Source organism: Anastrepha ludens, chromosome 6 (genome assembly GCF_028408465.1).
Source record: "Anastrepha ludens isolate Willacy chromosome 6, idAnaLude1.1, whole genome shotgun sequence".
Lineage (NCBI taxonomy): Eukaryota > Metazoa > Arthropoda > Insecta > Diptera > Tephritidae > Anastrepha > Anastrepha ludens.
In genome coordinates this window covers 61,939,464-61,953,597 of record NC_071502.1, presented here as the reverse complement: position 1 = coordinate 61,953,597, position 14,134 = coordinate 61,939,464, and the positions used below count along the sequence as shown (strand labels likewise).

At 33.6% G+C, this 14,134-nt stretch overlaps 1 protein-coding gene across 2 annotated transcripts in view; it reads right to left on the bottom strand.

Moving 5' to 3' along the window:
* LOC128866001 (protein grainyhead-like) overlaps positions 1-13,892 on the bottom strand; it is a 246,932-nt gene extending 233,040 nt beyond the window's left edge. The window contains exon 1 of one of the 2 annotated variants that reach the window (XM_054106453.1): positions 12,595-13,892. In XM_054106453.1, the coding sequence (XP_053962428.1) occupies positions 12,595-12,650 (56 nt within the window). In that variant the 5' untranslated portion in view covers positions 12,651-13,892. The remainder of the gene's footprint in view (positions 1-12,594) is intronic. The other variant, XM_054106454.1, reaches the window with a different exon arrangement.
* Positions 13,893-14,134: the final 242 nt, after the last annotated feature.

The following is a 14,134-nucleotide window of genomic DNA, read 5'->3' as shown; positions in this document are numbered from 1 at the left end:
TACACTCAAACACATATTTGTATATGTATGTGCGCAATCACTGTACAATGTTGCACAGATGGCCAGAGGCTTTGCCCAAATATCTACACTGCCGCCAATTCTAATTTATGACCATTACATTTGCATAACGCCGAGCTGATGGACAGTGGCAGGAAAGGATGGCGAGGACATAACAGATCTTTAGGGAAAACAAAACAATAACAAAAAATCAAAAATCATAAAAGGTAAAGAATAAACAGCCGTAGCCACAGCAACAAAAAGCAGTAATAAAGCGCAACAACCCTTTAACAGCGCAACCACAATGATATTCAAATAACTATGAAATATTGTATGGATATGAGGCATGAGGATGAGCGCGTATGTGTGTATGCATACCCAGTGCGCGTATTAGCTAAAGGGTGAGTGGCAACAAAATCTTTCACCTAGGAAGGGGTGTGAGAAACCAAATATCCAACAGACAACAACGCTCGGCCGCAACAAAAATGCATGTGCCTAACTGCATACATACACACATACACATGTAAATTCATGCAAAGATATGTAGGTATTATTACATTTTCTTGATAAAGTGTTGCTGCAGCACTTTAAGTGATTCATTGGTCATTTAAATGGAAAAAAGAAGAGAAAAAGCAATAAAACAAAAAAAAAAAGCGGGAAACAAACCCCATTTCGAAAGGCAGAGAAAAAAGGACTAATCACGTAGAAGATATCCGCGTACCTTCTTACAGAAAAATTAATTTAAGGGACTTTGCATTGCACTACGAGTATTAAGGCAAAAAAACAGATAATTTTCACGAATGAAATTATAGGAAGAATATTGCTGGGAAGAAATGAAAACTGCGAAACGGACAGCCAATTAGTGTGTCTTCAGCTGAGCACAACTGACCTAGAAATAATTTACGAAATTATGCATGAAAATTATAAATTTTTTAAAAGGGTTGCTAGATGACCTTTGGAAACTTACACTATTACAAAAGGACGCTGATTTCAATTTTCCAATTTTATGTTTAGAAATACTAATAAATACTGATTGCTGCTCTATACGGTATTTCGAATAATTTCAGTGAAACTTTGCAGGTAATGAATTATTGGAAGTTCGGAGTACAGAAAAATTCTATTAGTAATAATTTTCTTCCTAAAAATATACAAATATACAATTTTGAACCACCTATTGTGATGTGTATATGTTCATAATTTACTTGAAAGTTTGACGTTTACGAAATGGGACGCTATTCGCTTGAACAAAATTGGGAAATATTGAAAACCTATTTTCAAAGTGGTGAGTCATCTTCTTCTTTTCTGATTTTCACATAGGTGGCTACGTCAATAATCAAAATTGTCGGATTTGGGGCTCAGAAAATCCACACGTTACTGTAGAGAAGCAAATGCATCCACAACGAGTCACTGTTTGGTGCGGTTTTTGGTCTGGCGACATCATCGGGCCATTTTTTTCGAAAATGAGCGAGGAGCCGCGGTTATAGTAAATGGCGAGCGTTACCGTGACATGCTCAACGAGTTTTTGTTTCCAAAAATTGAAGAGGATGAGATGGACGACATTTGGTTTCAACAGGACGGTGCAACTTGTCACACTGCCAAAGTTACACTCGAACTTTTGGCTACCGTTTTTGAAAACCGAATAATCAGCCGAAATTCCGATATCAATTGGCCGGAAGGCACAAGGGATTGTTGACAAGTTCCAGTAATTTGCTTGTACCTAATTTGAAATAATTTAACTTGAATATATTTTTTATGAAAATATAGTGCATTCTCTTACAACAGCGAGCCATATAAGTCCTCATTTCAAATTCGGAAAAAATAATTCCACAAAGTTTCACACTTTTTAATACGAATTTTTCCATTGCATTTCGATATCATAAAAAGGAAGTTTGAAGTAGCTCAAAAATCATGCTGATTTTTGAAGATTTTATTTTACTGGCGATGATAGCTGTTTTCTTCTATTATAAAAAAATTATGTGAAGTAAATTTGCACGTCACCAGCAAAATTGATATAAATCAACGCCGCTTCAAATGTACACTGAAATTCAATGGAATATGAAATTGCGTACTCGAGATTGTTCTAAAAATTCTGATTGAGATGTAAAATGTTGAAGAAAATTTTTGTTTTTTATTTGTAATTTGCACAGAGTTATAAAACGTATGTATATACTTCTACGGTTTTTGTAAGAAAACGAAATACTTGTTCATAAAAAAGAGGATTTAAATTAATTTAAAAAAATAATAAATTGCATAATTTCGGCAATAAGTTCTTCTAACATATTTTTTTTGTCCTTGACGATGAAATGAATTCCAAAAAAAATAGTATTACGTTACAATTTAGTGTCACTCCTAGTCGGACAAGGACGGGGTTGTCCGTTTCTTGGGTATTTTGGTTTTACAGCTGAGCTAGGGTTAGTAGCGCAACCTATGAGGAAAGTCAGTTTTTAACAAAGTTTGAATCTCCGACATGTATGGTCCGGGCAAATTATTATTCACACATATGAAGCATCAAAAAGTTTTGAGAAAATATTTCCTATTAGCTATAGCAATAATAAAAAAGGCCTCCCAGGGTACCTCTGACATGTACAAGTTTTTATAAAAATCCCCCGCAGAAAACGGTAGGAATATTCAATTTGTAAGACAAGAAGACGCACATCATAAATCATAATTATACCTATTTTGTAGTCCAATACCAACTGCTCGACTAGGAAGCATCAGCAATGATATCAGTGGTTGTTAACCTTGGCAGGCTATTAAAAATTAATATACTCCTGCAGTAAAAAAAAATGCTACGTTGTCAAAAAATTAAATAAAAATATTTAGTGTTCTCTACTACATACAAAAGATATGCCTCAAATCGCTGCCAGGTTGAGGCATACTACTGGTCAATGTTGTATTAAAATTATTACAAATTATTATTATTACAAATTATTATTATTACAAATTATTATTATTACAAATTATTATTACTATTATTACAATTAAATTATTTACCCTAGTTCGTATTCTGTAAGCAAAGCTCACTATTTTATGTAATATTTACGCACTTGGACTTTTGCATCATTCTATTTACATTGGTTACACAAAGTATGGCTTGAAGATCTCTTTAAGCCGTACCAAAATTGTGCCTAACACAATTATGAATTCTGGGTTACATAGTCACTCGATGCTACTATCAACCAAGAATGATAGATTACAAAGTTTCAAAGGAAAATTGTAAGAGTAACTTCAGCTGTCACATCATAGAGGAGTTGGTAGCAGAATTCTGCCAGCCTATTCCACACGTATCCTTACGCTCTTTCAATCAGTCGTTGTTCAGGCAACAACGAAGTAAAATGAGCGAGGGCTGCGTTGCTTTTTTTCCTATGTCATCAATGCAATCTCAGTTTTTTCATAGACAACTACTACTAATTATTTCAGGAAATCCATTGATTCCTTAAAATCACTGAGAGCCGGTTGACGGTCTTATGTAGGCCACACCTATGCATTCTGCCATCCAGGTTTACGTGAAAAGTACTTTACAATAATGTTCTCACCTTTTTGCAGTCTAATTTTTGTCAGAGGTCAGCGTAAACAGGTATGGAACAAATATTTGAAAATGATAAGCCTTTGTATCTTACGAAGTAGAGTTAACTAATTTTTAATAAATAATAATAATAATAATATAATAATAATAATTTTTAATACATATTTTATTTTCTGATAGATTGCGTGTGCCAGATGTTACATACTTGTAAGCGCATAGTGATAACTACAATAATTCATTTTAAATTCAAAATCATTTATATACTAAAGTACTGGCTATTGTGAAGGGGGAAGCCTGCTTTAGAGGCTTCAAAAAATCAATTTTTTTTTGCATAAATGTCTTTCCAAACTATCCAAGAATGTGTCCTCAATATTTCAGAAGCAAATTCAAAATATTTTCGGAGTTACTGAAGAAATTGTGAGCAAGCGTCGAGCAGGTATACGAGCGGCCGGATCGCTCGAAGTGCGATTTCTCGGTTTTTTATTTCTGCGATTTTTCCTAATTGGCGGGAAAGATAGGGAAAAAGTTAAACGTCCTATCGAAACGAGATAACATTGATTGTATTCGGAATTAAATTCTCTTCTAGTTGAACCTAAAAAACCTTCAGAAAGTTATGATTAACCCACTTTTTAAACAATCTGAAGTGAATTTGTTTTTGCAAAAAAATTTTTTTTTGTTTTAATTGAAAAAATTGTTGAATTTCTCACTTTTTGTTTAATTTTCTTGGTTTAACTAGAAGCTATACTATACCAAAATAAAAAACTTTTTGGGTTTTTGGTTTCGGATGAAAATTGCGACATGCATCTTTCCCGCCGCACGACACATGCACACTCGCGGCGCCTCGGCAAAATGCTTGTACCAGGCATAATATGCCATATATTTTAATGAAACAGCTTGAGAAGACTGTTGAAATATATAACTATAAAACCAGAAAGTTTCATTTCAATCGAATATTTCTTTCCTTTCCAAAAAAATCCACGAAAAAATCGATTTTTTGAAGCCTCTAAAGCAGGCTCCCTCCCTTAAGAATGATAGAATTTGCGTCGTCAATGCAGAAAATAAACAAACAAAAAGAAGATGAAGAGGAAGAATAAGCGAAAGTAAGTGGAAAGCCAAAAATGTAAAGTAAACCGTTCACACATACATCTGCATACATTTGCACACAAAGGTTTGTTCATTTTCAGCACTAGCGACACTCAATGGTCAAATTCGTCAAGGACAAAATACGAGTAAGTAGCGGTTTTCGGATGGCGCCATCTGGAACCATTTACATCGCAGGCTATTGGTGGCTATTTCTAATTTGTCTGTCAACAAAATTAGGCGTTTAGCTAGGTACCCGATGGGCCATAGTACTGAATTAAAGCTGGCAAGACGACTTGACGAGACGGAACAAAATCGCGCACATGCAGCGCACTAAACCAGCTGTCGCCGCATTTCTACAGCTGTGTTTAGCATTTCTGTTCAGTTAGGCTTAAACCTAAGCAATCTTTACAAATCATGGGTCTTTATTTATAGAATCAAGATATTTTTTTCACAAACCAGTCTTCAGCGATAAAGGTCTCATCTGGCTCGGTGACTAAGTGATTAAAAAAGTCATCGAATTCGGAGGTAATGGTCTATGAATGGCTCATCAACTACCAATGGAAATCGCATCGAAAATGCACTATTTGGCGTGGCATAACATAGTGCTAGAAGAGAGAATGAAGTAGAAATACCTGGAGAGTGAAGTAAGTTTTCTGGTAGGTCTTGACGAATAAAAACACAAGCGACATTTGAGATTTGCCGACAATCTCAATACTCATCACTTACTGTTAAGAAAGGGATTTTCCACAACTTTTCGTGCTTTTACTCGACCTTAATTTCTTATTGATTTTAAGAAGAAGAAACTTTGATCTTTCAAACGGTGTATATATGCTAAATAATTTAATTCATTAATTTTAGACTTTCACTGCAAAAACAATTTTTATTAACTTTCTTCACTTTTTCCTACTTTGGCTATTTTTTCTCGCATTACTTTATAAAGAAGCCATAATAGTCCTGAATAGACTACTTCTTATGTCTATTCAGGACTATTATGGCTCCTTTAATAATGATTAAGTTGAAAGTTTTTTTTTTTTGCTTTCAAAAAGCAGTTAAAACTGACTGAGTTGCTCATGTTATCATATTCTCCCACATCCTAACTCGTGCACTCACATCCAGGGTACCTGTTATGCTGTACCCTCTATGACATAATCAAGCAAGTATTTTTGAATTGTGTAGCCAAAAGTATTATTTTTTAAAATATTTTCTTGTCATAAAAAGTAGAATGACTCAGCCAGTTTTTAACCAATTTTTGTTTTGAATTAACCATAATTTTAATAAGGACATTGTTTTTTTTTCTAAAATCGTTTAATAATCAAGCTAGTCCAGGGTTCTAAGTGTTTGGCAAATTTCATATTTTGATTCTTGTTTTACACGACAAGACCCACATCACTTTAAAGTTAGTTTTGGGTGTCGCTCCGTATCATTACACCATATGTTTTCAAAATCGACGATAGCGGTCAGTAATAATTAAGACTTCTCACATAAATACAAATTGCCAACAACCAGTAATATGTTCCAGTAGGTTGCACCAAACATGCCACACAGTACACAAAACCCCGCTTTATTGAAACAAAGTTTTGGACAGCGAAGCATTTCTAGTAATCAGCAGGCATATTGGTCGCAAAACCATGTAATTGTGCAGGCACGTCAAGCCTGAAACTAGATGATACGACCTGGAAGCCAAGCACTTTGGATTCACTTTTGCGCAGCTACGTCAATACTCGGCAAATTGTGACATAGAAAAGGCCGGCTGTGTTAGAAAGTGGTGCAAAATCTCTTGTTCAAACATTCTGAATAATTATTTGTGAATTAACTGTGCAAGTATCTACAGAGAAAACGGTTGTTTGTTGACTCTTTCCACATACTGGGACAAAAATAACCAATATAATCTATATAGGTAAAATTGCTGCTGTAATAATAAAGTAATGACCTGCCTATAATTGTTGAATTAACAATTAACTTTAGCAGCTGGCTTTCTCGAAAGAGCTCATAGGTATTCCATAAGCCATTCGAATATGCAAAAGATCTGGAGAAAAACCGCAAAATTACTACAAATTGTGATTTAACCCTCTAGTGCACCTAACCGAAGTCTCTGCAAATTGAGAGACTGTATTTTTTTCTTTAGCTGATTTTGCTATGAAAAATGTGATTCTGAAGTCGGATTTGCCATATCTGTTTAGAAAAGAAGTGAGATATTCGAAAGGAAGCTTGATTTCAACTTTTTTTTTTAATATTATTTTAATGAATTACAAAAATTTATAGTTTTATTGAAGCGAGTTATGGACTCAATACTACCATTAAAGGTATGATTTTGTCTCCCCACATAGAAATCACCGCATAAAAAATATCTCCTGTACGGAGTCGCCAGTCTGGTGGAAAGCTCTAGGGAGAGATTACAACACCAAACTACTCGGCAGAATACAAAGATCGACCTGTACAATAACGGCCAGTGCAATCAGATTATGTCCTAGGGAGGCCCTCAAGGCACTGACACACGTTATTCCAATAGGCCTAAATAATAAGAAGACGGCAACCATAAGCGCATTTAGGTTAAATGAAGCGGGTCGCTGGAAAGAAAAAAACGTATGGTCATGCAAGTCTATTATTACGACAAACTCAGTTAACTTCGGAAAGGACTGACTACATCGACAGTAGCATTGAATAGGAATTTTGCCACTCTCTTTCTATCTAAGGTCGAATGGAATAAGGGATTCTCACTAAACAACTTCGATACTGCAGTCTCTACAGATGGCAGTAAATGGATTGTGGTGTTGGAGCTGGTATATATTCTCATAGACTTAAAATTGGAAAATCTGTGCGTCTCCCTAATGCCTGCAGTGTCTTCCAGGCGGAACTGCTTGCAATTGGGGAAGCTTCTGAGCTACTAATCGCAGATCCCCTTTTATGGGCAATATCGCTATTCTTTCGGATAGCCAAGCTGCAATTCAGCACTGGATTCAGCGACAAGAACCTCCAAACTGGGGGAACAAAGCAGAACTAGCCTTACCACCTTGAGCGAAAACCAAAAAATTTCCTTAATCTTAACATCGCAGCATTGAAGTTAATGAAAAAGCAGATGAACTGCCATGAATAACGCTCTTGCAGAACCGGTATTCACACCATTAGGTGCAGTCAAGAATACAATTTCCCTAAAATACCTCCGAATCGCGGATTGTAAATGAAAAGACCAGACGAAACGAAAAATTAGCAGAGCGTTATGGCCCACCTAACCTAAAACAATCGTCAACCTTGTTAAATATGAAACGACTGGACGCCTGAAGACTGACGGCAGTCATAGCTGGCGTTTGGTCTGTCGGAGAACAAGCAGACGAAATGGGCATCCCTCACACGATTTTCCATTTCCTCTGTAAATGCCCTGCCCTATCGAAGGACAGAATGTCAACCGTGAGCAAACCACTGTTCGAGAGCCTCGAACAACTGTCTGGCTTAGATATAAACAACTTAATAAGGTTCTTAGACCGAACAGACTGGATATAGTCATGCCGTAAATAACTGGTAAACAAGTTGGTAACGGGGTTTGGAAACAAAATGGTGCGCAAGCGCTAGTTGGATTCTGGATGAATCACCACTGTAACCCACCAACGGAATCGGCTTAAAGCTGTAGCTCCCTCCATTTGTGGAGCATTATCAAGACGCACATTACAAGCACAAGGAGGAGCGCGGCCAAACGCAAGCAAAAAGGAGATTTGTTGTACATAATGCCATTTCAGCAGATTTCATTTAGATTAATATAGCTTTATAGGTCTTAGTTTCTTTTGTTTTCTAAATGCGTGCACCACTCTGAAATACATAAGTGCATTTTTGCTATGCAAACGTTTCTCATAAATGAATTTATCGTTCAAAAGCAGACGAAAATTTTAGGCCCCTCTATTTGTAGGACAACATCAAGGCGCACACCTAACATTTGAGAAGAGGCTTGGCCAAAGAGTTGTAGTGAGGGATGGCGTGCACATGACTGTCAGAAATTCCCCACAGAAAACGGTGATTTATTCTACACTGCAGCGGTATCTCGCACATCTCTCTCTTTCTCTCAATTAGAAAAGAATTCATTCTTAAAATTACTACACTGCAACATCCATGCTGTTTGGAGGGTTAATTGAATTGTCACAGATATCTGCATGTTTCGTGTTTTTGGTTTTATTTTCATCTATGCATCTATTTCTATTGAATTTATAAGTAGCTGTAAGCACTTCGCGCGCGGGGAAACCCTGAACTAAATTCGCAAAATTTAGCGCCTGCAAATCGCGAATTATAGTTATAAAAATGCTAGTATTTAGTAATAAAAATGAGTACATATACATTTATCAAGACACAAATGAATATTTCACATTATTCATGCGAACTGAACGGTTTTTCATGGAAATTTATAATTCACACACGTACACAGATAAAACGGCTTAGCAATATTATTAGCATCAATGAATGTAAGCAGCCTAGATAGAGCTAGCTTGTGGGCCAGATGAAAGCACAACGTGGCAGGGGATGCAATTTTCAACGTAAAACATTAGCCACAAAGCGATGCGATTAATTAACAACTCGGCTGTCAATCAGTTAGCACATTTTGCAATGATGTTAGGGAATTTATGTGCGTATATGTACATACATTTGCAACTATGTTTTAGTATATGCACATACATTTACATGTGTGTGTGTAAACACTACATTATATTCAAATAAAAGTATTGTGTCAATAGTGCGCTGATTAACAAAAATTTTTGCGCAAAATAGTGTCATTTGGCAATGAGAAAAATAAATAAATGATATAAGAAATTTACATACATAAATCCATTAAAAATATTAAAACTTTAATACAAACAAAAAATAAATACTAATTTAAGCTTTTAATTAAATTCCTCTAGAAAATGTAAAAACCAAAATCCAAAAAACAAAAATAAGTTTGCACATCAACCTTAATAGCAGCGATTAATGACGCAAACTACACGCGGGGCGGTCACTAAATGACAAGCGACTGACAGACTGCCAGTGCTGTCAAAAAAAGTGAGCAAATTAGCCATTACTCATTTGCTTACGAGCCGCACTATCGATGTCAAAAACTAAAGTTACGCAAATTTTGCAAATTCAAAGGGAGAAAACTACGAATGATAGATATGAGATGTGTGGAATTTGTGAGCTAAGTAAAATGCATGAATTAGCATGAATGCGCTAAATAGAGATTTAAAAAAAATATTTAAAAAAAATGCATTAATTTTTTTTGTTTTTTATAAAAATGCGTGAAGTAAAAATAATGATGAGTTCACAAATTTGAGGCGTGCCTCAAGTGGTAATGAGCATTTCAGGTTTCATATTGAACAAACCTTTAACAGACCTCTGCTAAAGTTGGAGTGAACCCTTTTCCATGTTTGAGTAGCAAAAACTATTATTAAAAAAAAAAAAATAAATAAATATTTGGCGCGTACACTTCTGTTTGGCCGAGCTCCTCCTCCTATTTGTGGTGTGCGTCTTGATGTTGTTCCACAAATGGAGGGAGCTACAGTTTCAAGTCGACTCCGAACGGCAGATATTTTTTTATGAGGAGCTTTTTAATGGCAGAAATACACTCGGAGGTTTGCCATTGCCTGCCGAGGGGCGACCGCTATTAGAAAAATGTTTCTATTAGTTTTGCTTTCACCGAGATTCGAACCAACGACCTCTCTGTGAACTCCGAATGGTAATCACGCACCAGCCCATTCGGCTACGGCGGCCAGCAAAAACTATTAAGTAATGAAAAATTTAGTCAAATGCGATTGATCAACGCGATAAAGTTGCAAAATTCTCTACTAAAATGGAGATAGTTTCATGAAGAACTTTTGTAGATTATGTAAACTGATCTACGATAGCATACCAAGATAAGCCTTTTATTCTCGAATAATGATATATAGATATTATTTTCATTACAATAGCAGAGCAAAAGGCAGAAATCGAGATGCTGGCAAGCGATGCAGTGGAAATAACTCATCAAAGTCGAACTTCGACAAACTTTCGGGCCGATGCTGCTTTTTTAATAAGCAGGCAGGCTTTGTACGAAGGACTGTACGAAGTTTGGAGTTGGAACGGGAACATAGGGGAAATGCCAATTGAGCTTTACATAGGTCGTATAATGTATGCTGATGAAGGCTGTTACAAAAAAATGATACTAGGCCTCTTTTTTACTCTCTAGTATGCTACGATATATGTCTATTAGTAATCAGTTCAATTGACTATCAAATTTTATCAATTGCATTGCATATACTCGCCCAATTCTACGCCAGGAACTTTTGGTTAAACTTTTCCCAGGCCAATTGAGAATTTCGTAGTTGAAGTACTTTCAACGGACATTCTAGTAAATAAAACGGCAATTGCATCAAATATTTTTTTTTAATGCTCAACATCGTCAAGGAAAAAGTTATAGATAATCTCCAACAATTTGTACTAAAATGTACAATAATAAACTTTAAAACTGCATACCAGCATTCCAATTGTTTTGGAAATTATGATTTAAAGCCGTGGAATTTCCATGAAAAGCTCGTGGAATTTGTATGAAATTAAAAATTTTGTTTGTGTGGCTTTTACTTGATAATGAAAGAGAAAGAAAAATAGTCAAAACTCGTAAAAATTTAGAAGTGTTATCGTTTTGTGGCGGGGTGTAAGAGTCTATATTATAGTACATACATCCATATGAACTTGAAACGTGTGCTGATGCTCTGCAGGTTTGAAACGTAGGTTTCCATAAGAAGTGAGTAAGCTAAGTAGTCCAGTAAAATAATATTTATATACATATTTTTTTTTGACAAGATTGTATCCCACAATTTTTATTTCAAATAATGAAAATAATAATAATAAAAATGTTTACAAATTAGAGGAAACATTTATCCGTTCCTGTAAGATAGAGATATCTTAGTGAAACACCCTGCATACTACATTTCTTGCTGACTTTATGAGTAAAGAATAGACTGGCGAAAGTTTTAAAAAGCACGACAAAGAAAACTACTAAGTATCGAAATTAAACAAACAATACAAACACGCAAATAGGTATGGCTAAATTAAAAAAAAGAAGCAAATGTATGTGTTAATGTTTGAGTTGAACTCTCAATTATCCAACTTTAAAAAGCAGTAGCAATTTTTCTTTTTTTGTAATTTTTTATTCGATGTAATATAGTTTAGCATGATATGTAAAAAGGTTGTTTGACTTTTCGTGCTTTTATTTCTTATTTTATTGTTGTTGTTTTGTTAGTTTATATTTAAGAATCTACATTTACTTTCTTTTATTTACTTTTGTTCTTCAATAAAAAATAGCTATCTTATTATTTAGTGTAATTGGATTTATTATTTTCAAATTTGCACTTTTCATGTATTCATTTTTTTTTTTTTAATAAAATAAAAATGTGTATGTAATTTAATTACATTTTTTAATTATTACTATTTTTTTATTTAATATCCATTTACCTTATTTAAAAAAAAAATTATTTTTTTATATAATCTCGCTTTACCTTTTACTGATTTTTTAATGACCTAAACTTAATTTATTTTATTTTTTATCAAACTTTATTTGTCTTTATCTCATTTTACTTTATTTTATTTTATTGTATTTTTTTTTTTATTTTTTTTTTTTTTTTTTTTTTTTTATTTTATTTTATTTTATTTTATTTTATTTTATTTTATTTTATTTTATCTTATTTTATTTTATTTTATTTTATTTTATTTTATTTTATCTTATTTTATTTTATTTTATTTTATTTTACTTTTTGTATTTTATTTTATTTTATTTTACTTTTTGTATTTTATTTTATTTTATTTTAATTTATTATATTTTATTTAGTTATATTTAATTGTATTTGTTTATGTTTTCATTCTTTTGAGTCTTTTATATCAACTTTGTTAAATTGTTAAAATTGACTTCCTTATGCATTTTATTATTAAAATAGCATATTGTGGCGTTCTTTTATCAATTTATACTTTTAATCTGTTTCTTTTACTTATGTTTTATTTACCGTGGCTCCGTTAACCAGTCCGCATAGGATATGGAGAAAGTGCCCGCCGTATCCATGATTTTTACCACGTTGTCTACACTTCTTCGTATTGTCTACTCCTGCTACATCAACGTAACGTCACGTCACGTCTCCTTTGCTGTTGTTGTACTGAAATATTCACTACCAAATTCCTGCCAATTGGCCAAACAATGTTGCTACTAAAATTGATTTGCTCACTCTTGACTTTCTCTCCTTAGTAACGGGTTCGTAGCTTAAGTCTTTTATATTTAGTACTTGGTTTTCTTTTTTGTTTTTACTTTATTTTATCACTTCATCGAATGTCACTCAGCGCGAATTCAATGTAAATTCACTCAATGCAGTCCATTTTAGTTTATTTCATGTATTCTTTGCCACTTTATTTAAATTTTTATTTCAAATTCTTGGAAATTTCGGTTACACACGCAAGTGATTGAGTTTTGTATTCAAATATTTTTTTTTTTGAGCTTCACTCATTGGTTGGCTGAAATGCTTCACTGTAATGCCAAAGGCGTATTTTATTGTAATATTATTATAACTTTGGTTTTGTTTTTTATTTGTTACACATTTGTGTGTTAGTATGAAACTGCACTTGTCACTCGCTTTACGTGGAAGATTTAATTAGATATGTTTGTATGTTTGTATGTTTGTAATGTTTGCCAACAACGTAAAAAGTGAATTTTCTTAAAAGAATGTACACGGATGTATTGACGTAAGTTTATGCAAACATTTATTGAGTGTTTGATTTCCATTTACTATCGGGGTTGGTTGACTCATTGCTGTTGTTGCTGCTCTTGCTTTTGTGCGCACTTAGTCATAGAATATTTGACAGAGAATTGAGAATTTGTGTCTATAACTTGTGCGTGGTAAATTAATTATAGTTATTAGCCAGATAAAAAAAAATAATCATGAATATGGTTGCCATATATTTTAAGTGCATACATTACGGCAAAATATTTCGAATTACATTAAAAGCAAGCATTTTCCATATGAATATTAAGTGAAGTGAGTTTTTAAGTTCTTGTTACCAAAAATTAATTCAAGTAGGTTGCCAGAAATTTTTTGCTTTAAAATTTTGTTAAAAACTTCTATATGACTCTCAGCCAGAATGATTACGAAATAGGTTTTTAAAACCGCATTATAGGTGGGGTTGCCATAAAATGTTTAGGATAAAACTTTTGTTAGAAATTTTTACATGACTCTCCACCAAACCGTTTACGAAAACATTTTTTACATACTACCTATGGTGAGAAATTTCTATATACTATAAGTATCAACCAGAAGGTTTTTGAAAACAGAGTTTTTTAAAAACTTATTATAGGTAGGGTTGCTATAAAATATAAAACTTAGTTAAATTATAGTTAATGAGAAAGGTAGAATATTAATATGCGCATACATCATTTTGAGCAGAGTTCCCATATGACTGCCTTAGATAAAATTATATTAAAATTACTTACAAACAAAAAAAGAAAATTAAAAAAAAATCAAACAAGAATAAAATATTTCATCTTAGTATTCATTGAAA